Genomic DNA, 25,945 nt, shown 5'->3' with positions numbered 1-25,945 from the left:
TCTATCTTGCCAGAAGGAGGGACATGTGAAGTGATCGCTGCGCACAGATGTTGTAATAAGAATCGCATTGAGGAGCGGTCACAAACAGTCAAGTGTTCCTGTCTACCTGGAAAAGTGGCTGGCACGACAAGAAACAGACCTTCCTGTGTCGATGGTAAGTAGCTGGTTTTACATCTCCCTTTAGGTGTTTTTCTAGGTGTTCACTGTCTGTTATATATATATATTTTTCACTTACGTATGGTTCAGGTTAATGAACAAGGAGCAGCCAAAACTCTGGAAGGTTGTACAAAGGACGGTACTCTGTATAGTTAGAATTTTTGTATCTCTGGCTTGGTGGCTTTCTCATAGCTTATTTTAATGTTTTGTAGAGAAGATTAAGGTAAAATAATTTGTCAAGTCAAGAAGTTGGAGGGTCCAGCTCATTTGGGAAGTGATTTTGGATTGAAGTTTTATATAATGATGATGGTGATGACGGTACTAAAGATAACAACAGCTAACATTTATTCTGTGCGTATTTAACGAGCATTTACTCTATGCCAGACACTGCTCTGTGTGCCTTACATGCATTCATAAGCAGATAGAGGTGCCCTGAATGTTCACCATCTGCCAAGTACTGTCCTAAACACTTCTCATGCATTATTTTATTTACTCCTCCCAATAATCCTAGAACAGTTACATTGCTGTGTAACAAATGACTCCCAATGACATAGCAGCTTGAAGCAGCAAACATTCTCTCACAGGTCTGGTGGGTCAGGAATTCCACTTAGCTGATTTTGTCTGGCTCTGGGTCTCTCCCGCAGTTGTAGTCAAGATCAGAAGGTTTGACTAGTGCTGGAGGATGGTTTCAAGATGGTTCATGCTCACATGGCTGTTGGCAGGTGGACTCAGTTCCTTGCTGTGTGGACCTCTCCATAGGAGCATAGTGTCCTCACAGTGTGGCAGCTTGGTTTCACCAAGAAGAGAATAATAGAGAAGCCATAGTGGCCTTCTTTTTTGTAATCCAGCCTTGGAAGTTAACCCTTGACTGTTTCCACAATATCCTCTTGGTTATTTAAGTCATCCCCATTCAGTGTGGGAGTGAGCTCTAAGGGCTTGAAGGCCAGAAGACAAGGATCGCTGTGGCAGATACACCCCCTCTCCCCTCATTTTAAACATGAAGAAACTGAGGCTTAGAATGGTTATGTAATGTTCCAGTGGTCTCATGGCTGAGAAGTTGTAGACCGACTGACTCTTAAGCCAAGAGTAACTGACCGTAACACCAAGTCTTGACCACCATCTTTAGAACAGCTTATATGTGCTAATAGTGAGTTCAAGGTTCAAAAGACCACAAGTATCTCTCCCCATTGTTATCTTTCATAATTTTAGAGCCAAGTATGAGATGATGTTCAAATTCTTCAGTAAGAAAAATCAAGACTCTGGTTTCTAGTAAGAAAATCAGGACTCAAATGAATCACTTGGTCAGGGTCACACAGTAGTAAATAGAACCTGAATCTCTTGGCTTAGGACCCATTTTTCCACCTCTAGAAACAGATGGAGCAGGACACTTTCTAGATAGGCTTGTGTTGTATATTTTCATTATGAAATACGGTAGTTAGAAAGAGAAACATACTCAAGCTAGACCAAGTAAATTTATTTTTTTTTTAAGAAAACAGAAGAATCCTGGGGAGTCCAGTTACCAAAAATCTCATGAATTCTTAAATTCTTCTAACATCAACTATCTCATTTTCTTTGTTCATGGGACATATTATTTCTGATCTCTGTTCCCTTCATTCTCCTCTGTGTAGACTGGTTCCTGCTTCCAAGATTTTAGCTTTTGAATCCCTATAACTTAGGGGCCGGTATGAAGTTTTTTTTCTCCATGATGCCAATTCTGATCTTACATAGCATCACAATACAACTCAAATATATTTGCCTTGCTTCCTGTGTTTTAAATGTGTTCTCCTAAAGGACCAAATGTAACTGGCCCGGCTTGTGTCACACATTAGCCTTTGACCGATCAACCCTAGCCAGTGAGCTGTACATGAGGCATGTTCAGCTGTCCATTGTGTACCATGGTAAGACCAAGCCTTTTTTTTTTTTTTTTCCCTAAAGGATGTGAAAAAGCCAAATTTGGGAATATACTATGATCAGTAAATTCTCCATTAATGGATTACCAGAGGTCATTTGGCACTCTCTGGAGATATTTTTGGATAATGGAGACAAGAGATGGAGACATCTCTTGCAATTAGGGGGATATTACTCACACCTGGTGAGTAAAAGCCATCAATGCTGCTAAACATCCTATAATACACAGGACAGCACCCACAACAAAGTATTACCCAGCCCCAAAGGTCAATGGAGCTGAGGTTGAAAACTTGCGCTTACGATTGTTTCTTTGTTCCAAATCACAGTCAGCATGGTAAGGCACCTCCAAAGCGGGAAAGGCAAGCAGTTAGACTAGAAATGCCACTTTGCTCCACTTGCAGGAGGAAACTCGACCCTTGAAGCCCACAAACATTATAAAACCATGATAGTGTCTCAAGTTGTCTACCAAAGAAAGCCTCGAGTCTGTTGATTATGAACCCCCATTTTGTCTCCAGTTCATTTTTATCTCTAATGATCTAGAAATAGAATTGCCTTCAGGATTTGGATGTAAGACACAAAGAGCAATACATTGTTTATTCTGGCAGAGGGGAAAATGGCATCTGGCCCTAAGTTTCTATGAGAAGTTAAGCCACATAATGGGAATATTCTACCTCTCAAAGCAAGCTTCTTTGACTTTGGGAACTCTGAATCCTTTAGAGTGGTAGGTTCTGGCAGGCAGACTATTGGTTCCCATCTTCCAAGCAAAAGTCAATAAATTATAGAGTATTGTATAGTGTCACCTGATGGTTTTTAGTTTCTATAGCATTCCACTGTTCTAAAAACTTGAATCCATTGGCATACATGAGAAAAGTCTCTGTGCTGCTTTGATCAAATTTGTTTTTATGGCCCAAATCTCTACATGCAAGTGAAAAATGAGGTGTAGATATAAATGAATAATTCCAGTGTAGTTATTAAGATCATGAACTGTGCAATTAGACAGACAGGAGCAGAATTCAGCTATACCAGTTACTAATAGAATTACCTTGGGCAAGTCACATATGCTTTTTAATTTGTTCCTTGGCTAGGACATGGAGATGGTAATTATTTCAACTTATGAGGATTAAAGAAGTCTTGTTCATGTGTACAGTGTTTTGCATAATGTCTTGTTCCCATTAAATACTCGCTGAATGATGGTGGCTCTTTCCTATCTTACTAGTAACTTATGGGTAATGCTTAGAAAGGCACATTGTTTTGCAAAATTTTGTTGCATTTTAATTGAACATAGTGACATTTTAGCCACCATCTTCTCCTAGAACTGCTTCTAACTAATTATCCTGGAGATGATTAATGCTAGTGAGTCATCCTCAGAAATGCATGTTTCTTATAGGAGTTTTGAAAACTGCAGAAATAATCCACACATTAGAGGCAGACATGGTATTATTGCTCAGAGATTATCATTACTTTGTAAGAAAACATGTGCATGTCCATTTTGGCTTAACCCATCATTAAAAAGAAACTCACATGGCACGGATTTAATTGTTTTATCAACAGCTTGTTTCATTTAACATATAGCAAACATTACCCAGTTTAAAACCTATTCTTCAAAAACATTATTGTTAATAGCTACATAGGGTTTTAGGGGTGGATACTCTTCCATTTATCTACCTATCTCCTCCACTTGGATACACTATAGTGTTTCGTGCATTTCCCTTTTTAAGCCTATAAATGTATAGAAACCAGCTTCTCTCCACGACAGCAGCTGACAATCCACACACCATAGTTGTCCTGAATGTATCCTGTTGTACATAGTGCATTTCCCATGTAAGTGTTCCAATTGCTGTTATTTACTTGCCTCTGAAATTACAAGTCACTTGTCATCTACAGTGTTTTCAAAACCAGAGAAACAGCTATGATTTTAAAATAAGCATATATTCTATTATTTTAAGATTCAAAATCAGAGACCAGGTAATTTAAAATGGGGTATAAATTTTGCAGTGTAATCTTAGCAATGGATTCAAAAATAGAAAACAGGATATTGGGAGAAATTTTTAGAGTGGGCTTTGAGTTTAAAAATGATCTTCTATTGCCTAGTAAGTGAAAATACCAAAGAAAAACACTCAGCAGCTTAAATGTTGTGATGGATAGTTATAAATATTTTGAAAGGTGTTATACCCTTGCACGTGTGCCTAGCACTATTCTGACTGGATATTAGGTCATGACACTGATTTACACTTTCTCATGTTATGTTAATTATTCTCTAATGCAAAAGGAGGGCACCTTCCTTATCTTTGATAACAGTGATCAAAATGATGGCCAGAAGTTTCTTGAAGGTCTATCCTGTACTCCTCTTTGAGGTCCTTCATGTCTGTACATTCCTTTATTTCTAACCCCAGCTCATAAAGGGGTCTCCTATTATTCCATCTTGCCAGTCAGAAAATTGAGGCATAGGAATTTTGTGACTGGCTCAAAATCACACAGCCAATCGTGGCAGAGCCAGAAATCGAGTCTGGGCTATCTCACTCCAGGGTCCTATATAAAGCATGAGCAGATGAGGTTGTGACATAAACACACATTCTATTCCAAAGCCTTTCATGTAAGAGACCAAAATCCCTGGGTGAGAAGGGGGAGAAAGTTCAGCAGTGTGCACACTTTCAGAAACATCTGGTCCTTCAGGCCATGCCTGCCCCTTCCCTTTCTGTATCAGAGAGGACTGATTAATTGCTCTTTCTGAGGTCATGGCCTTTGAATAGTTAGAAGAATTTTTTTTCATATGATAGCATTTTTAATTATTTATGTTTTTTTTTAATTTTATTATGTTATGGTAGTCACCATACAGTACATCATTAGTTTTTGATGTAGTGTTCCATTATTTGCTGTAAAAACATTTTTATAGATAATGGTTTGTGTTATATAGAATGACTGAAATATAACTGTTTAAGGCATGGAGGGATAAAATGACTGTTTTATGGAGAAATTCTCATGCAGTTTTCTCTATTTAGGTTCTTATTCTCATGCAATTTATGTCTATTTGTGACTCAGACAAATATGTGAGAAACATCTTTATAAGTACTGGTTTGTAGAGAAGGTCTTTTAATCTTCTGTGGATTTGAGCATCACTCTAATTAGGAAAAGTTTACATGACAAGTGCATAGACCTTTCCTTTCATTCAGTGTGAATTCTGATCATTTCTCTGACTGCTACAAACATGGTGTTCTTGTTTTCTTATACTGGATACCAGCCAGAAGTGACTACCTTATATCACAGAAATTTTTACCTTTCGCAACGATGGAAATCCTACCTTTTTTCATCACTAGGATTAATGTACAGTTAATATAATAGAAAAAGTCCTCATACTCCTGCCTATTTCTATAAAGATAAAACCCCACTGTATAAGATGTTTTGATCTCGACTCATCATACATAGGCTATAAGATAAGAGCAAGCAAGATATCCAGAGACTCAGACCCAGAGAAACAGATAGACTTACAGGGAAGGAAACAGACAGTGAGACAGGACATACAAAGAGGAACAAGGAAGGGAAGGTTCAGAGAAAAAGAGTGATCAAAGAGAGAAGAGACAATGAATGCTTAAGCGGTATGTTAAACATCTACCTATAAAATGGCTTTGTTCATTTTTTCCCAAAACAATTATTTGTATTCACTCTTACAGTTTATAACTAATTTTAACAAATAAGATTTATTTGGTAGATTGAGACTTTGAATTTTTTTTTCCAAGTTGCATTATATGAGATTCCAGAACCCTAATATCTATAAAAATTACTTCTGGAGATTGCTCCTTTGGAAAATACATGATAAAATTTTCTTGCCCATATACTATCATATTCCCTAGAGACCACCATGGTGAAAAAGAAGTCTGAGAACTAAAGCAAATTCAAAATCTTGCAGTAATATTCTACAGAGTGGTATGAAATATATATATATATATGAAATACTGCATGTAATAGCCCCTTCTTAGCTATCCAAAATATGACACCATATTAAAGGCTCTGAGAAGTTCTGCAGACAAGAACTCGGACCCACTATGTCCCAGACTTCTTTGGCTAGAGAACCTTTTTCTCTGCAACAATTAACTGTGCCCTATAGACCCAACGTTCCATGAAATGGACTTCAGGCCAGGTTGGTACAGACTATATGGACTATGTCTTTGTTTTTGTTTCCAGAAATGCATTTGAGGTCTTTTGAGACTGACTGATAATTCCTCTGCCAATAGCTCAGTGTCCTTTCTTAACACTAGCTAACCAAACATTGCACAACAGGTCTTGGTAGTAATGTGATTTATAATATCTTCATGACATGTCAGGCTCAACTGCAGTTTGGAAATCATCTAGGGACCTTCCAGAGCAACTGTATGAAAAAGCTTAAGCCTTTATTTTTATTCACAAATATTAGACGTTTTAGAGGACAGGGAAGATGACCTATTTTGGTTCCACCATTTGTTACTTGTCATCCACACACAGTGAAATACCAAGATAATGAATTGCCTTGGTGGGTCAGGGACGCACCACACAGCAGCAGTCTGGGGTCCCTTCATTACCATCTCTGTTCAATGGCTGCCTGTTCTTTCAAGACAGACTCTAGTTTGTTTAATAGACGGGATGGTGAGCTCAGTTGACTTCATCAGGAGGCATTTCTGAAGGGGGTTTCTACAGTTATTGAAGAAGGTCTACTAGAGCATCATTAGTAAAATAGTGGCACATTCAGGCATAATTTCTGAAATACATACACATTCTCTTTTGCTCTCTTCCTTGGCACCTAATCCTGCCCAGGTATGTGAGGGATCCAAGTCTGCCTTAGCAGGAGGAATGAGAGGAAAGATGTAGAAGTGACAAAGCATTTTGTACCATCTCATAAAAGGTCTGTCTCTATGTTTTGTTCCTTTGCATAATAAAGAGAGCAGGAATTCAGTCTTCAGATATTCCCATACTTCTGAAACTAAGAGTGGATGTAATTTTTTTTTTTTTTAAGTTTAAAGCGGTACTTGCCAACCGACAGCCCAGTGGCAGAAAGTACCTTCAGACCTGTTCCTTAGGTTGGCAGAGTAGTGAAAAAAATGGACTGTGTGCCTTTCGATGGGAGACTCCAGTATGTACAGGCCCCGCCCCTTTCTATGACACACCTGATTCTGGCCCATTCATATGACCTGCCTGATCCCTAAAGATCTGGAAATTCCTGCTTCCTGGCTCAGAGTTATTTCCCTACTATTCTCAAGTTAAATAAAAAGATTAATTTTCTGGAAAAATTACTCTTTGGTATATAAACCTGAAATAAATTGAAATATACATACACAAAAACAGCAAGAAAGGAAAAATTGGAGTATTTCTTCTCTTCCCCTTGCCCACTGAATCTCTCACATCTTCATTGTTGAAGCAACCACTGCCACCAGATTTCTGTGCATCCTTATAGAAAATATCCATGCACACACATGATACACACATAGACAACCTGATAAATCAAAATGGTGTTATATAACTTAAAAAATGGTCTGAACCTGTTTTTTGTTTTGTTTTGTTTTGTTTTGTTTTTGCCTAAGAAAATGGCTGGTAAACATGGAAAAAAAAATGGTCCATCATCACTCAATTGAAGAAATGTAAATTGAACACTGAAATGTAATGTTTCATCAATCAAATAGGCAGAGATAAAAAGTTTGGTAATACCCAGTATTAAAGAGGCAGGAGAGAAAAATTACATATAAATCATACTCAGTGATAAATGGCTTACAAACTCAATTACTTAGCCACTTTTCTTTATTTGGTTCACCAAAGAGGAAGAAGATAAATAGGAAATTTTATAATGGGACTGGATATTTGTGGAACATAATACAAACTACATTCATTATAACTGTGCACAGTGACTTTACTTAGCAACAATTCTTGTATACAAAATGCCCTCCATTTCTTCAATAGGATCAGGTTCATATGTCTGGGTATCATCAAAGAAATCTTCTAAGGATCTTGATCTCACTTCTGTGGGAAAACTATATGTGAAAGTATATTTAGTGCATGTGTTTGAGCATAAGCATAGTAAGTACCATTTTAATGTCAATTAATGTAGCCACTTGGGAGGTACAAAATTCTCTACACAAACATTTGTAGTGGTGTGTATGTCACGTGTGTGTGTGTGTGTGTGTAATCATGGTACAACACACCCCAAATCCTTATCATTTTTCTAGTTGGAATGTACTTGGTTACACAAAATTCCAAATTCATAAAGAAAATTTCCCAAAAGTAGCTCCAAAGCCATTGGTTTCCATTATTTCCAAAAAGCTTAGGTGTTCTCAAATACCTGTTCTTGTCTGATATGAGAGTATCTTTAATCAATTCTTTTTTTTTTTTTTTTGGAAAGGGGAAAAAATGTTGTTCTAAATCTAAGGAGTCAGCTCTTCATCCCTCTAGTTGGGCTTCAGCCTAGATAAGGCAAGATTTCAGGGTCCTATGTTATTAATGTGCTGTCCATATGAATAACGAGCAAGGCTTGTGAATTATTTCACACTTCTAGGAAAATCTATAGCCCTGTCCTTCTGCAACAGCACTGGAAGCTGCTGAGGATATCGGTACATTTCTTTATGGAAGGTTCTGATAACTTCATCTAAGGATATGGTAAAACTTATGTCCCCTGATGAAGCCTGTGTAGAAATTTATGCAGATGAATAATATTTTGAAAAATTAATGTATTCCTCAATCCACCCAAGCTACTGGGATTTTTGAGGGCTGACCCCAACCCAAACAACGGAATCAGCCACTAACCAGAGAATAGAGGCCCAAATATTTGGTATTTAAGTTCAAAAGTCATTCTAAGATTCAGATATATAATGGACGAGTTCACTTTCCAAAGTTTCCAAGGTAATATGATGAGTCAGGTCAGGGAGGGAGAAAGGAAGGAACACTTGGGTAGGAAAAATGTGGTCCACTGGAGAAAAGGCTGTCTGTCACTACCACCAGAAATGTGTGTCGCCATCTGTAGACTTACTGATCCAACCACCAGCCAAGAGAGTTCCACACATGATAGCTCAACACACTCTTTTCGCATCTTTTTGGCTGCCTTCCCAGGAAGACCATCCATAAACGGCAGCTAGCATATTGCAGCCTGATTGTCCAACAGGAGTCATAATCACCAGTATCCTAAGGCCTCCTTAGGCTTCTGTGGTGCAGAGGTGACCTCCAGGATGCTTATGAATTCCAGGAATTGAGAGGAGAGATCTGGGCTCCCTAATGGGTGCAGTGGACATAGAAACGAAATTTCATGCACCCACTAGGTAAGACTAGATTTGTAACTGAGCTGAGACATTGGTGGAACATGTTCAGCTTCCCTAACTTACCTATTTCATTTATAACCCTTGATATTGGGGCACCTGGGTGGCTCAGTGTGTTAGGCCTCTGCCTTTGGCTCAAGTCATGTTCTCAGGGTCCTGGGATCGAGCCCCACATTGGGCTGTCTTCTCAGCTGAGAGCCTGTTTCCTCCTCTTTCTCTGCCTGCCTCTCTGCCTATTTGTGATCTCCGATTGTCAAATAAATAAATGAAATCTTTATAAGCTTTGATATCATTTGGTACTTCATTTTTGTGTCATTTATTTATCTTACTTTTATTTCTTATGTCATCTCTACACTCAGAGTTGTGGGGCTCAAATTCATGATCCCGGGATTGAGAGTTGCATGGTCTACCAACTGACCCAGCCAAGTGCCCCTCATTACTGCATCATTTAAAGAATTCAGTGGAAAATTCAATGGACTCACATTCCATGACATCTAATATTACTTAGGGTGGTGAAATGATCCCATGGTTAGCTAACCACTCATTCAAAGGGAGGTCCCATTTCTTCAAATTTAGACTGGCCTACATGTGATAACTTAGAAGTTATCATTCAGCATCTCCTTTGGTGCCTATATACTAGTTTTGCTTCATGCTGGGCACCTGTTCTCATCAACACTCTTGAAGGAGCAATGTATATATTCTAACTGCTCCACAGACCTATTCCTCCCAGACCTATTCTCTTCCTCTTCTTAGACCTCCTTATACCTTAAAACACAACACTATTGAAGTTAGACCAACTAACCCTACAACAACCCCTAAAGAGTTCAAGTAAAAGTAAGAGTCACACATCTCTCAATAAAAAGCAGAAGCTAGAAATGATTAAGCTTAGGAGGAAGACCTGTCAAAAGCCAAAATAAGAAGAAAGCTAGGCCTCTTGCATGAAATAGTTAGTCAAGATGTGAATGCAAAAGAAAAGTTCTTGAAGGAAATTAAAGGTGCGACTCCAGCAAACACATGAATGGTAAGGAAGGGAAACGGCCATATTGCTGATACGGAGAAAGTGTGAGTGGTCTGGATAGAAGATCAAACCAGCCACAACACACCCTTAAGTCAAAGTCTAATCCAGACCAAGGCCCTAATTCATTTCTACAAAATTCATTTCCACAAAGGCTGAGAGGGGTGGGGAAGCAAGAAGAAAAATTAGGAGCTAGCAGAGGTTGGTTCATGAAGTTTAGTAAGAAAAGCCATTTCTATAATATAAAAATGCAAGGTTAAGCAAGCAGGGCTGATGTAGGAGCTATAGCAAGTTATTCAGAAGATCAGGCTAAGATAATTAATGATGGTAGCTACATTAAACTACAGATTTCCAATGTAGATCAAATAGCCTTCTCTTAAAAGAACATGCTATCTAGGACTACCATAGCTTGAGAGGAGAACTCAACACCTGCTTTTAATACTTCAGAGGAGAGGCTGATCGATGGTCTTGTTAGAGGCTGATGCAGTGGATGACTTTAAGTTGAAGCCAGTACTCATTTATCATTGCAAAAATCCTAGGGCCCTTAACAATTATGCTCAGTCTCCCTACTATCCAGTAATTCCATAACTGGGTATTTACCCAATACAAATACAAAAACAGTGATTCAAAAACATACATGCACCCCATGTTTGTTGCAGCATTATTTACACGAACCAAATAATGGAAGCAGCCCAAGTGTCTACTGATAGATGAGTGGATAGAGATGATGAGTATATTTCTATAATGGAATATTATCTCACTATTAAAAAGAATAAAATCTTGTGATTTGCAATGATATGAATGGAGCTAGAGAGTTTAATGCTAAGTGAAATAAGAGGAAGACAGGTACCATCTGATTTCACGCATATGTGAAATTTAAGCAACAAGACAAAGAGGGGAACAAAAGAGAGAGGAAAAAAAACAAGAAATGGACTGAACTACAGAGAACAAACTGATGGTTACTAAAAGGGAGGTGAGTGGGTGGGGGGGAACAGGTGAAGGAGATTAAGAGTACACTTATCATAATGAGCACTCAGTAATGTATAGAACTGTCGAGTCAGTATATTGTACACCTGAAATGAATATAGTACTGTATGTTAACTGTACTGGAATTAAAATATAAAAAAAAAAAACTTTAAAAATTAGGCTAAATCCACTTTCCTTTTGCTCTAGAAGTCGAACAACAATGCCCAATGTCAGCACATCTATTTACCACATAGTTATTGAATATTTGAAGCCCACTGTTGAGACCTACTGCTATAATAAAAGATTCTCTTGAAAACGCTGCTCACTGTAATGCACCTGATCATCTGAGCTCTGATGGCAACCTAGAGTGAGATTAATGTTGGTTTTGTGCCTGCTAACACAAACATCCATTCTGCAGCCCATGGGTCAAGGAGTAATTTTGACTTTCCAGTCTTATTTAAGAAATATATGGCTATGGCTGCCATAGATAGTGATTCCTCTGATAGATCTGGGCAATGTAAATTGAGAACCTTCTGGAAATGATTTATCACTTTAAAATGCCATTAAGAACATTTGTGACTCAAGGGAGGAGGTCAAAATACCAACATTAACAGGAGTTTGGAAGAAGTTGATTCCAACCCTCATGGAAGACTTTGAAGGTTTCAAGTGAAGGAAGTAATTGCAAATGTGGTAGAAATACCTGGAAATCTAGAATTAGAAGTGGAGTCTGGAAGTGGGACTGAATTGCTCAAATTTCATGAGAACATTTGAACCAGATGAGGAGTTGCTTCCTCAGATGAGCAAACAAATTCAATAAATAAAATTTATTTATTTACTTACTTATTTATTTATTTCTTTAAAAATGAGCTTCTTAAGGTGGAATTACTTAATAGACTACAGTATATTATAACATATATATATGTTTATATATATGAGAGTTTAATGCTAAGTGAAATAAGAGGAAGACAGGTACCATCTGATTTATGTTATATTATAACATAACTTATTTCTTTAAAAATGAGCTTCTTAAGGTGGAATTACTTAATAGACTACAGTATATTATAACATAACTTGTGAAGATGCTGTGAAGACTGTTGACATGTCCCAAAGGATTTAGAATATTACATAAACTTAGAGGCAGGGTTTGAGAGAATTGACTCTAATTTTGAAAGAAGTTCTACTATGGGTAAAATGTCATTGAACAGCGTAGCATCACTTGTGAAAGGAAGAGTCAGTCAGTGCAGCAAATTTCTTGTCATCTTATTTCGAAAAATCACCACAACCACCCTAATCTTTAGCAACTACCACCCTGATCAGTCAGCACGCATCAACCTGGAGCCAAAACCCTCCACCAGCAACAAGATTACAGCTCACTGAAAACTCCAAAGATGCTTAGCATTTTTTAGCAATAAAGCATTTTTAAATTAAGGCATGTGCATTGTTTTTTAGATGTAATGCTATTGCATACTTAATAGACTGCAGTATAATATAAACATAACTTTTATATGCACTGGGAAACTAAAAAATTATTTGACCTGCCTTATTGCAATATTTGCTTTCTGAAATATGTCTATTACTTTATGTAACTCTTCCAATAGCAGCCTTATAAGATAGTTACTATTCTTATCCCCAATTTATTGAGGAGGAACCTGAGGCCTTAAAGAAATTTCTTCTAAGACATGGCAGCAGGAGACCTAGGACCCCAAATGAGGAGCTGCTAGAAATGATAGGTAGAAGATCACCTAAGCAGCAAAGTGAGCAAAGTTCAGAGTACCAGCTCACTTTTGTATTCCCTTCCTCAGAGAATGACACCACCATTCAGGCATGCTGTTTTTTATTTAAGCAGCCCCTCCAGCACATACAGCACTGTCCTCATATTCTATGTATATCAGATTCTTCAATCCCTCACCATTCCCTAATTTCATTACTGCCATAATCAGGACTCCTATATTGAACCCTAATTAATGTGCCCTTAGCACCCATACCCTGTATTACCCAATGCTGACTTTGTCACCCAGCTTAAACTACCAACTCCACCAGTCCTCCCTTAAACCATCATACTCAAAACCAATAGATACCCTCCTCCACATCCCTGAAGTCTCCTGTAAACGTTTACCAGAGCTTACCATACTGTCCTCTATGCTTTTGTTGACTTGTGATCTTCTGTGATAGAGAGACTCACCCATTCACTCAACAATTAGTTTCCGAACATTGACTGCATCGTAGAAATTATGCCAAACACTTGGTCACCTAATGATGAACAAAGCACTTGCCTATAATCCATCAGGGGTACACGCCTCGATCTAATCATACACAAACATGTTCCAAGCAGGAAGTGCAAGTTCAGAAGGAAAATAACTCAGTCTTTGGAGAGGGTGTTATCACAAAGAATCGAAGGAGGCCAGAAAGCCAAGACTTCTGTGAAAAAGTGACAGGAATTTGGAGATGCAAGGTATAACTTAAGCTAGCCGGGTGAAGAGCTTTCCAGGCAGAGAGCCAGCATGGGCAAAAGCCTTGGGTTTTGATCAAGAATTTTAGAGACAGTCACTGTGGCTGAAACCCAAAGAACAATAAGATCATATGTGAGAGGAGGCAGAAAAGATAGGAGGAGCTAAACAGTAGTTCTATAATTGAGCTGTGCATCTCCTGTTCTTAACATAGTTCTTCTTCATTTAATTTGCATATAGTTGACACACAGTGTTACATTAGTCTCATGTATACAATGTAATGTTTCAACATGTTTATATGTTATCCTAATATAATTCTTAAAACTGAGATGTGCTCATCAAATTCTTAGAGAAGGCAGTGATGGGGTATCTGTTGTGGGAAATTGGATGGTAAAGCCAACCTGGAATTTTGTGCATGAGGAGACGACATTGAGAGCCCTCTACTGAGATAAAAACTTCTTTCTGTAGTTTCTGATAGCAGATTGCAAAACCTGGATACTCCCACTTCAGACAATGGCAAAGCAAGGCAAATCAAATTGTCTTTTTGATATTGCCGCCTTCCTCACACACTGTTATCCACAGTGTTGCTGTCACCTGAATGTCTCACCCTCTCTCTGTTGCGAACCACTCACATTGCTGAAAGAATTCTCATAACCACACCCAAATCAAGCAAACAACAGCTTCTGATAGAAATGTTCAGTCACTGTCTTTCCATTCTATTGTCTGACATTAGATAACATTTAACCAGTAGATTCTTTATACCAGGGCATTAGAGCAAAGGGTTTATAACTGGGGATATATTTAAATATGGTGGCTAACTACAGGCTCGTGTCAGTTTATTTCCTTCCTGACTAATTTGTATCTTCTTCAACTCCATTTCCTTATGAACTGGTAATGCTTTATTTCATGTAGCCAAAAACAAACAAACAAACAAAAAAAAACAGTTTCTAAAATACCTCTACCAAAGGATGCCTGACCACCCTGTTCCTGAAATCTGGGGTAGCGTGTAAATTTTAAATGGGTATGTAGGCATTAATGAGTCTACTTTGTGAAGAAGAAGGTTACAGAGAAATGGTCATTTCTCATGTTACCCAGTTCCACTCCCTTCAAACTATTCAAGCACATGCTTTTGAGAAACAGTGTTAATAAAGTCACATGTACACTATAAAAATTCTTTACTTAATGGCCCTTGTAGAAAAATTAGACTTATAACTACACAGAGTGAAAGTTGTTAAGCACGATGTATCAAAGAACATTAATATTTTCACATCACATTTCACAATATGAAATGGGTACTCTTATTATTGTCCTGATTTTACTGATGAGGAAATCAAGGCTCAGAGCAAGAAAGGGCTTGCCAAGGGTCACACAACTTCCAGACAGTAGAGCCAGGATCTAATTGTGGACAGTCTGATAGCAGCATCCATGTGAGATTTTAAGATTGCATTCATTCCCAGACATACAGCAGGAACATTTCCATGGCAAGACTGAATCATACCAATTGGAGCCCAGGTACGTGTAGATTTCAACCCTGGCTTTGCCCCTGATGAATCAGCTCTCATTCAGCATGTTATTCTCCTGGATCTGCGGTTTCCTCATCTGTTAATCAGGGGTGAAAAGAAGTACAATGTCAAAGAGGTGATGAGAATATCAAATGAGATAATTCATAGAAATCACAAATCTGTAATACAATCTCCAGGCCTGTGAGAACTTAATTATATGAGCCTTAATAAACTCAGGATTATTTTAAGAACACAGTATTAAATTTGTAGTTTCATTAATGAGTTGTATCTGGATTTTGAGAAACCCTGAGTCAGACCTACAGTTTTGATTGAAATACCAATAGTTATATACCTCTTCCTCATTTGATTATCTCCAACCATAGAACAAGGCTCTTGAGCTTCTTAAAATGTGTGCATAGAAACAAAAGCATGTCGGATAATGATATAGAAGCCTGTCTCCTGAGGAGCATGAAGAGAGGAGGCAAGCTGAAAGTGGTGCTTGTTTTCCATTCAGAAGGGAAGATATTAGGACATCCTCTTCCAATCCTAGTCCAAGTAGGAGAAAACATCATTCTCCAAGTGCCTGTGGGTACACATAAGCATGGGTGAGATAAAAGATCTCAGTAGACATGGTCAGTTTCAGAAAGGAGCAGAGAGTGTGCATTCTGTCAAAGACAAGGTTCATGAGGTGTAGACTGACTTAGCCTTCATTTTGGTCTTTTCTCAGTGTTCATAGGAGTGCTGCCTTTTCTCTTCTCGCTCTAGACACTCTGTCTAGGTGACTTCGTTCATTCACTTCCATGGCTTCAGAAACTTAGATAGTTGCTATCTAACCTAATCCATTCTTCCAAACTCCAGGCCCTTTGTTCAGAAAATTACTAAATGTCACCATTTGCATTTCTCAAAGACACACCATTCAGTACACTCAAAATGGAGCACACATTTCTATCAGCCTAGTAATGCAAGGATGACTTCCATATCAGCGAGTAGCACCTGCACGGCAGTGGACCTAAAGTTCATGTCCCCCCAAAGTTCACATGTTGAGATTATAAACCCCAAGGTGATGGTATTAGGAGGTAGGACTTCAGGGAGGTAATTAGTTCATGAGGTGGAGGCTTCACAGTGGGATTAGTGTCCTTAGAAAAGAGGTCCCAGAGAGACCCCCAACTTCTTCTACCATGTTAGGATACAAGTTGAACATCTACAACCTGGAAGAGGACCGTCCCCAGAACATGACCATGCTGGCATTCCAATCTTGGACTTCCAGCCTCTGGAACTGTGAGGAATAAATTTCTGGTTATAAGTTTACCCCATCTATGGTATTTTATTATAGCATCCTGTAAGAACCTAGACATGCATCTGTTCTTTATTCAAGCCAACCTCTCGGGAAACATGTTTACCTTTTCTCACTTCCTCATGGCCCATATCCATTCTACTGGACTTCATTGATTCTACTGCCTAAACATCTCTTCAATCTTTTCTCTTTTTTCCGTCCCCATTTCTAAGAACCAGACCCAAGCCATGGTCATCCTTTGCCTTGATTACTGAAAATTCTTCTTTCTTATTGCCTGAAGGCTCTATCACACCTGACCTTCAGTAACTACTGTAATTCCTCCTGGTAGATGCTACCAGTGCTTATTATTTGTCACCATCTGTAACATAATTCCCACTTTAAATTTCAGGTCAATATTATCTTCACTGCAATACAACAGATGGTGTGTGAAGGTCTCATTCAGGTTCTACTGCACTGCCAGCACAATGTCTGGAGTAAATACTCAAATAACATATGCCTTTTTGTACCCAGGCAGTGGGGTCAGACAGATTTGTGTTCCAGTCCCAGCTCTACTGTGATTCTAATCCTCGGTTTCCACATTCCTGAAAACAGACATTACACAGGACAACTTCGTGGTGTGATCACAAGGATGAATTGAGGAAAGGCATGCACAGCACTTAACACAGAGTTATTCTTGATAAATATTGGTTCTGAGAGTTGAGAAGATTCGTAGAGAGTAAAGATCCCCCCTCCCCCGTCTCTGGTAGATCATCTGTGGGACTTTCTACCATTAATATGGAGAAGAAATAAAGCCAACAGAGCGACTTTCAGAATTAGACTTGAGTGTGTGTAGTTTATACATAAAAGGACATTCTTTTTTTTTCCCCAAAGATTTTTTTATTTCTTTACTTGAGAGAGAGAAAGAGAGAGAGAGCATGAGAAGGGGGAGGGCCAAAGGGAGAAGCAGACTCCCTGCCAAGCAGGGAGCCCAATGCAGGACTTGATTCCGGGACCCCAGGATCATGACCTGAGTTGAAGGTAGTCGTCCAACCAAATGAGCCACCCAGGTGCCCCAGAACAGGACATTCTTTTGGCCTCCGTGTTCTACAAATTCAACTCAAATATTACACTCCTTTAATTTTTCTGCATGGTGAAAGCAGAGAAAAGATGCTTCCTTGTACTTGGTGGGGGGCGATCAGAAGTCAGGCAGTTTTTAACTTCATAGAAGGGGTAATCACTATCAACAAAACTAAATTGACAGCTAACTCTTTTAAATATTTACTCAACCCAAAATAAATAAACTAGAGTTTGTATGTTGTGTTACTGTTGCGTTGCTGATGCTGTGTGCTGTGGTAACTTGGGATGTTTCACACTAAGTTAGCTTTTGCAGCAATTAAAGGACGATGTTCTGTGAAAGGTTGGCCTATCCCTGGCTTCTGTACTTCTGTGTAAATGTAGCCTCTTCTAGTTATGCACTTGTTACAAGCAACACTTGTTAAAACACAGTGTAAATATTCTTTGCTACTTATAAGAAATGGTATAGAAATAGATTCATTCATAAAAACTCATCAAAATGACTTTTTAAAGTATGTTAAAGAACTTAACATTACTTACTCCTTTCCTTGTATTTATATGCTGAGAATGTTTTATTCCATTTTAAGGCAAATAAAAAGACCTTAACCAGAAATATATTCCATCCCTGACTCTTCCTATGTCCCAATGGAGGCAAAACATATGTAAGTATGATGTTTACCCAGAACTTTTGATCAAAGGTAGAATTATTCTGGGTACTCGACGATTATTCAGACAGGTAAACTCCATAAAAGGCCTTGCAGCCTACTGGCTGACTGACACACACAATTTTGGTATAACTTTTGGATTTAACACCATTTGTCTTAAACCTGTCACTTTTTATTATTTCATCTCACAGAATCCATAGAATTCAGGAGAAAAGTGTTTAATACTACCCCCTGTGTAAACCAAAAATGATACGTAATATGGCCCAAGAAAATGCCCACATTGGAAGGCTCTTTCCACAAACATCGACTCATCCTCTTTGATATTAAGCATTAGAGATAGAGTAACTGATAGGACATGGACCCTGCTTTAAAGACTGAGATCCAGGGGGGCGCAGTAAACCGATAATTTCAAAATTGTATGATTTGGGCTGTGATGGGGATTAGCCCAGAATACTCTGAGAATGGAGGTGATCGTCTTAACCCATGGTGGGGAGGGCTCTGGAGAGCTTCCCAGCAAAAGTTACATTCACCTTGAGACCTAAAAGCATCTAGGTAAGACGATGTGAAGCAAGTTTGAGGCAGAAAGAACTGCACAGCCAGAAGTCTGGATTCAAGAAGGGGTCTGATGAATCCAAGGATCTGACAGAAGTTCAGCATACCTGGGGAGGGAAGCACATAGGACAGATATAGAAAGAAGTGAGAGCAGGTGGTCACTCTGGTGAGCTCGTGCGGTACCCTAGTAGCCATGCTAAAGCGGAACTCAGTCCAAAACGGATGGAGTCAGGCACTAAAGGGTTTGGTGCCCACACATGACGTGGTTGACTTTATCTTAGAGTGTATCATTAGCTAGCAAAGCGTTAAAGAAGTGGTTTCTTCTAGAACTGCTCTTCATTGTACCTGGGCCCTTATTTCTAACTGGCAGAAAAAAAAAAAAAAAAAAAAAAAAACAAGAAAGGAATGCAGGAAAGGCTACAGGTCAGTTATCATCTTTGGCTTAAAGCTCACTCAGCAAAGGTGCATCACGGTTCTGCTGCCAAAAACTCAGAGAGGACGTGACACAAGAGGAAGTAACTTGCAGAGAAATGCTTGCATTTAATTAGACCTATGACTGGAAAGCCCTGCCTTGTGTGTATTCAGAAGGTCAAGGATGGGATTCGAGGTTCTTTAAGAAAACTTTTGGTAAGTCATCAGGAGCACTATGGCAAGGGGAGAAGTAATTCCACTAAAGGAGAAGTGAAAAGGACTGGGATTATGTAACCATGAAAGGAAGAGACTTCCCCAGAAGACTAAAGAACACCATGCAATGTCACTTAGCTGGACCTTAGAATCACCTACAGCAGTTCTTAAAAATACCCATATCTTGACCACACCCCTAGGCATTTGTATTTACTTGTGCTGGGGGAGGGGTTGGGCATTTGTATTTTCTCAAAACTCCACAAGGGATACTAAATTGTAACCATCAGGAGTAGAGCATGGCCCAGAGCATGGGCTGGAGAACAAGGTAGTGTGAGTTGACATTCCATTTCTTTTTGGAAACAATTATTTTCGTGCTTTTAACTTTTCACTTATTAACTCTGTATAATGCATTAAAGGTGACTTACACAGATTTATCTAACATAGACAAAATGTCAACATGAAAGGAATATAGCTCTTACTCCTTTGCCCTCAGTTTCCTTATCTGTAAAATGGGGGCAAAAATAGTATCTCTCTGATAGGATCAGTGCAAGGATTAAATGGGTTAACCAGTAAGGTGATCTCCAAATGCCTGGCAGGTAAGTGTTCAATGAATATAAACTCTTGTCCTTAATCCAGATGTAGTTAATAGGAGAAGCAAGGACAGAGACACAGAAATCACAAGGCATGTTTCAAGGGCACCAATTAGTCTGGCTGGTGCCTCAGGGAGTAATAGAAAAAAACACTAAGTGAGGTAAGTTGGGGCCAAATTGCTTTCTTGAGTTCCAGGTTAATGTTCACATTTGAGCAAGTGTTCATTAATTGGTCATCTAATAACATGCTCCCCAAATGTGAGGCAAGCAGGTGTATTTTGTACAAAATAGAATAAATTAAAGAGTAGCTCCGAGTCCATTCCAAAACTTGGACTCTGTTGTGAGTTTAACACAAATGTGAGACCAACAGATGTCTCTGTGACCAGCTGAGATTCGATCAGCATAGAGCTTCAAAAATGAACCATGAATTACTGGGTATTAATAATCCCTGGTGCTCAGGGAGAGAGAGGCTTATCTTTGTGACACCGTGGCTTTCATTCATAGAGAAAGCCAACTCACTTCTGTTGTCCACATTCAGCCCCCTTTATTAGGAATCTCTAAATGGTGCTGAAAATGGTTTCTGTTCTTTTCATGGTTCATTTATAAATATTCTGAAAGAAGATGAAAGGTAACTTACAGGGATGCAGCCAACACAGCAGGGAAGGATAAAATGTAATGTACACATGAAGAAAGTCAGGATCCAGGGAAAGCAAGCGTAGGAGACTCGAGAGGGGGCCAAGGGAGAAGTGAACACATCGAGAGAAGGTCACAGGGACTATAAATATGCCAGCCGTGGGCTACAAATTGGCCTGAAGCCTTCTAAGCCTTGTAGGCAATGCAAAGAGGGAAATGAGAGTGGTTACAAGGTTGAGGAAGTTCCCGGCTTCATCCAGGCAGTTTACTTAGGAGAGGAACAACTATTTCTGGCACAAGACCGGAGAGAAGCATTTCCAGGTTTAAAAAAGAGAATCCTATATAAAATAATAGTAATCTACAGCATCACCCCACACCCTAATAGAGTCCATAACACGTAGTGGCTGCTAATACATAGTTAGTGAGTGAATGGGGAAGAAGAAAGAAAGAATGGGAGGACCTGTACTATATATCCCCAAATTCACGGGATGCTTTGCCAACATTCCTTGGTGTAGGCTGATGGCCTCCCACAGTTCAATAAAAGTAGTTCTGGTGGTTGTGTAATGCACAATGACCCGGTTCAGGCATCAGTACTTGGCTAGTCTGACTGAAACCAGAAATAGACTTGAGTACCTAGGGAAGAGAACAGATTCACTATCCCACAGGCCAACTTTTCTCAAGACTGCTACTCTCCACCAGGCATCTCATAAGACTTGAGGGGCAGAAATCGAATGTTATATTCCTGTGTCGCCCCAGGGCTTCATTCAGTGGCTTCACATGACAGGAATATAGGAATATAGCTCTTACTCCTATATTACTTCTCACTCACATGAAAACTGATTCACAGAAAGCTGAATGGCAGGTGGCTCTCTTCAGTGTGGTGATTCGGGAAACCTTGAGTCTTCTACTCTGTAACTCTATCATGCGTGGCTACCGGAAACATCTACATCAAGTGGCAGACAGTAGAGAAGGCCCACCTACTTCTTCTCCCCTTGACTCAGAAATGGTCACATCACTTCTACTCACATTGCAGTGGTGAGTAGCAATGGTCCCACATTGTTGTAAGGGAATTGGAAAATTGAGTTTCTAGCAAGACAAAACAGCCTCATCTTGGTCATCTCTTTCCTCCATGAAAGAATGTGAAGCTCTGGAGGGCAGCTAAGTGTCTCCTCCATTGTACTTCTCTCCAGACACCAAATATCTCACCATATGAGGAATACCCCTCCCCCCAACAGAAGAGTTACCCCAAAGTCCAGAGTCTCCAGGTCGTGAGTAGTTTCTTCAGGTCTGGATGAGACTCCTCATTATCTGGCCTCCTAGAAACCATAACACACCATCCCACCCCACATACCAAATACAGTGTTGAAGCAGGCATAGAAACAATGAAAAACTCCCTTTCAGAGTAGGACAGAGCAGTCACCATTTTCTAATAATCTGAAATCCTGCCCTACAGCAATTGTAGGGACACATGTCCCAGCAGTGTATGAAAAACATCCCAGTCCAAGACCCTCCTTGGCTCTGCTCTGCCTCATGGAAGGTTTTCCTTGTCCATCATCTGCCATGGCCCCATCTGAATGGAGTGCCAGGCAGTGTGTCCTCTTTGGGGCTCCGTAGCATTCACAGCATACATCAAATTCTTAGTAACTTGGGAGCCCAAGGGTTGTTTCAAGCTCAGATGGCTAAATACATTTTTTTTTTTTTGATCTGGGCGTCTTATTAAGGCAACATAGTTCTTTCAAGCACTCAGAAGGCTACTGACCTATTTCCGCTTATAACTTCTACCTACCAGTAATCATTCCCAGTGTTATTTCTCGGAAACAATCCTCAACCTACTACATCCTTCCTTCCTCCCTCCTTCTCTTCCTTCCTTCCCTTTTTTTTTTTCTTTCTTTTAGAGATAGAGGGGAAGAGAATGTGTGACTGTGTATTGAGGGGACAGAGGGACAGAGAATTTTAAGCAGACTCCATGCTAAGCATAGAGCTCCATCTTGAGATCCTGAGATCATGACCTGAGCCAGAGTGAAGAGTCGGACATTTAACTGACTGAGCCACCCAGGGGCCCCTCAAGTCTGTTTGAGGTCTTTGCTCTCTCACCCTCGTATGCCATGCATTATTTCCACTATTTCACATGACCCTTTCTAAGTGAATGGAATCGGCGAAATACAGTCCTTGTTTGAGCTTTCTCTCATGATGTCATGTTGTGAAGAGGTACAGCTCTTCAGTGAAGAGCTGACCATCCAACTGTATCTCCCAAACAATATTTGCAGGAATATAAACACTCTGTCATGTATGTGAAATGTAAATTGGTGCTGCTGTTGCTAGCTCTTCTTGGAGATGAGCTTGTGTTCTGTTCCCACATTTACGATCTGCAATCCTTATCATCTCCAGCATTACTGTGCAACTTCTGAGCATCACATTTTGTTATCTATAAAAAAATTCACAAGGTTGTTTTTGAATGATAAATTTATCTCATTTTACCAATAACTTCCCAGTAATTTAAAATGCGTGTGAAAAGTTATCTTGGTAATTATGGTTACTATCTTGGTTTAGTTTTTGTCATGATCCAATGGTAATTAGACAAGACTTGGACATGGCGATATTTACATCTCTAAGGCATTTCATACTTTATATATATATTTTCATCTTGAGCATTTTATTTTCTTTACTGCAAAACTTGGTGATTTACCAAGACACCCGCTTAGCTGATGTATGAATGGTACATTGTCTATCTCTGCCATTTTTAATTTTGCATTTTGGGAAAATGATATCAACCACTTCAGTCCAGTTGGAAGAAAGTCTTCTGACAGTACCAAACAGTGCATAATTTGATCCCAATTTGTGTGGTGGTTGGCTGTGCACCTCTGTAGAATTTAACACTGAAGGATTATCTGCTTTACAAGATTATTGTTTTAATTAGTCAGCAAATGAACAAATGATCTATGCAATGAAGTATGGGCAGACTAATTTTCTCAGAGGAATTCTCCATGGATAATTTATATTGAACAAATATATAAATACCGATGCAGTTCCAGACATTAAAATTAGCATTCAGCATGAAAAATTTTTGAAATGAGTTCTAGCTGTTAGCCGGGTAGGAGGAAATCCTATCTGGATCACACATATGGTCCCTGAGGCTAAAGCAGTGGTTCTCATGTATCAGAATTACTAGAGGGCTTCTTAAAAGACAGATTTGGGGACTTCATCTTCAAGATTTCGGATTCTGTACATCTAGGCTCAGAGTTGTGCATTTCTAACATCTCTTCAAGTGATGTTGCTGCTGTGCCCTCTTGAGATCTTACTCTGGAAACCACTAGCCTAAAGCAGCATTTGGCAAGCTCCATCTTGAGCCTTCAGTCTGACCTACCATCTGCTTTTGCAAATAAAGTTTTACTGGAACACAGCCATGATCACTTGTTTACTCATTGCCTGTGGCTGCTTTCACACTACAATGGAAGAGACAAATAGTCATAAGAGAGACCATATGACATGCAAAGCCAAAAGTATTTACTATCAGATCCTTGGTGCAAGAATTTGCTGACCCCTGGCTAAAGTACAGAGAAGTGAGTGTGTAAGAGAATGGCAAGAGACCTGGCCCCTTCCCTTCCATCTGTACCTTTTATTGTGTTCCCTTTATTGCCTTGGAATTAGGTATTAGCTCTGTGCTCACTAATAGCACAGTCAATTATAAAGACAAATCATTTATATATGCCTGTCATTAAAGAGCAAAAATTAAAAGGAATTGAATTACACACTTCAGTACCCAATTTCTGCCAGATGGATAGAAGACTTCCATCTAAAAGGAATCACAAAGTCAAGTTTCATCTTAAACTCTTCACTCTTAGAAAAGGCACAGTGGAAGCTTAATCTTTGACAAAGGGGCTCAGGGAGTGTGATGAATGGTTTACTGCCCTGTCCGTTTAATTAGACCTGCGCATCTGGATGCGAGGCACGAGTAATGAAACAAGGCGTTCATTGGACAGGAGCACATCCTCTCAAGGCTATCGCTACTTGATGAGGTCTTCAGTGGAGTAGTCAGAAGGGAAGGTCTGCGTCATTGTGCTGGCTCCTTAGATCTGATCATTGTGTTTTACTTAGAGCGTCAGATATCTGTCTGTTGCACCTTTGAATTTATTCACTAGTAAAGGGTAAGCTGTCAGATTCTCTTGGGTGGAATTTGGTCATTTGTAGCCATTTGGATAAGAAACTCTAAAAGGATTTATATAGCTTTGAGGTGATATCTTATACTTAAAAAGTGAGGTTAAAAAAAAAGAAAAGAAAAGAGAGAGAAACTTGGGTTTGTCAAGTCTCCCTAACCATGTCTTGTAGTGCTCTTACATTGATGCTTATCAGCTCCAAGACGCACCATGGCAGCCTCAAGATACTCATGGTAGCATTATTCTTTCCTGTAAATGAAAAACTGAGCTTTTTTTAAAATGGTTTTATTTATTTATGGCAGAGAGAGATAGCAAGAGAGGGAACACAAGCAGGGGGAAGCAGCAGGCAGAGGGAGAAGCAGGCTTCTCACTGAGCAGGGAGCCTAATATGGGACTCGAACCCAGGACACTGGGATCATGACCTAAACTGAAGGCAGATGCTTAATGACTGAGCCACCCAGTGCAGTCAAAACTGAGCTTTCAAGAGCTAAAAAGACTTTCTCAAATTTACCCTACTAGGGAATTCTGTAGCCAAGATTGAACTGTGGACTAAGAACCTAAGTATTGGCTATTCCACTCTGCCCGTGTAAGTTCCCTCCTGTAAATTTTATGAATGTGATCATTACATTCATCCATAAGCATCATTTACTTTGGTCTCATCTGCTCTCCGAGGGAGTCTCTTCTCTAGTCTTCAGAAAATACCTTTCCATGAGGTACCTGTGGCCATAGATTCCAAACTCTCTAGTTTTTGGTCTGATTGTGGGCAAACCAAGAGCTCATTCTAAAGATACAGTCAATATGTAGATAAATGTAGCTGATATTTAAAATGTTTCAAAGTATATGTTTTCATAGGGGAATGTAACTCAAAAACCCGGGGAGGCATGCCCAGGCCCATAAACTGAATAATTTGAAGACTGACAAATAATCTCTACCTCTCCAGGCACCTCTGATTAATTGTTAGTGGTTAATGCAGTGCTAAGCTGAGAAGAATTGTGAGACTGTGTTCTGCTGTAGAAAGAAAGACTATTATAAATAGTAATCAGAAGAATCAGCACATATTGCATGACTTGCCAGATACAAAACTGAACACTTTAAATATATAAACTTGGTTACTCCTA

General features: G+C 39.3%; 1 protein-coding gene across 2 annotated transcripts in view; it reads left to right on the top strand.

The window, feature by feature from the left end:
- TAFA1 (TAFA chemokine like family member 1) overlaps window positions 1–25,945 on the top strand; it is a 509,215-nt gene that overhangs the window by 390,766 nt on the left and 92,504 nt on the right. The window contains exon 3 of one of the 2 annotated variants that reach the window (XM_045077935.1): window positions 17–154. In XM_045077935.1, the coding sequence (XP_044933870.1) occupies window positions 17–154 (138 nt within the window). Of the gene's footprint in view, window positions 1–13; window positions 155–25,945 lie in introns of both variants that reach the window. The other variant, XM_004738326.3, reaches the window with a different exon arrangement.

Source organism: Mustela putorius, unplaced genomic scaffold, assembly GCF_011764305.1.
Source record: "Mustela putorius furo isolate JIRA1106 unplaced genomic scaffold, ASM1176430v1.1 tig00000095_pilon_pilon_pilon, whole genome shotgun sequence".
NCBI lineage: Eukaryota > Metazoa > Chordata > Mammalia > Carnivora > Mustelidae > Mustela > Mustela putorius.
This window is presented reverse-complemented; position numbering and strand designations above follow the sequence as displayed.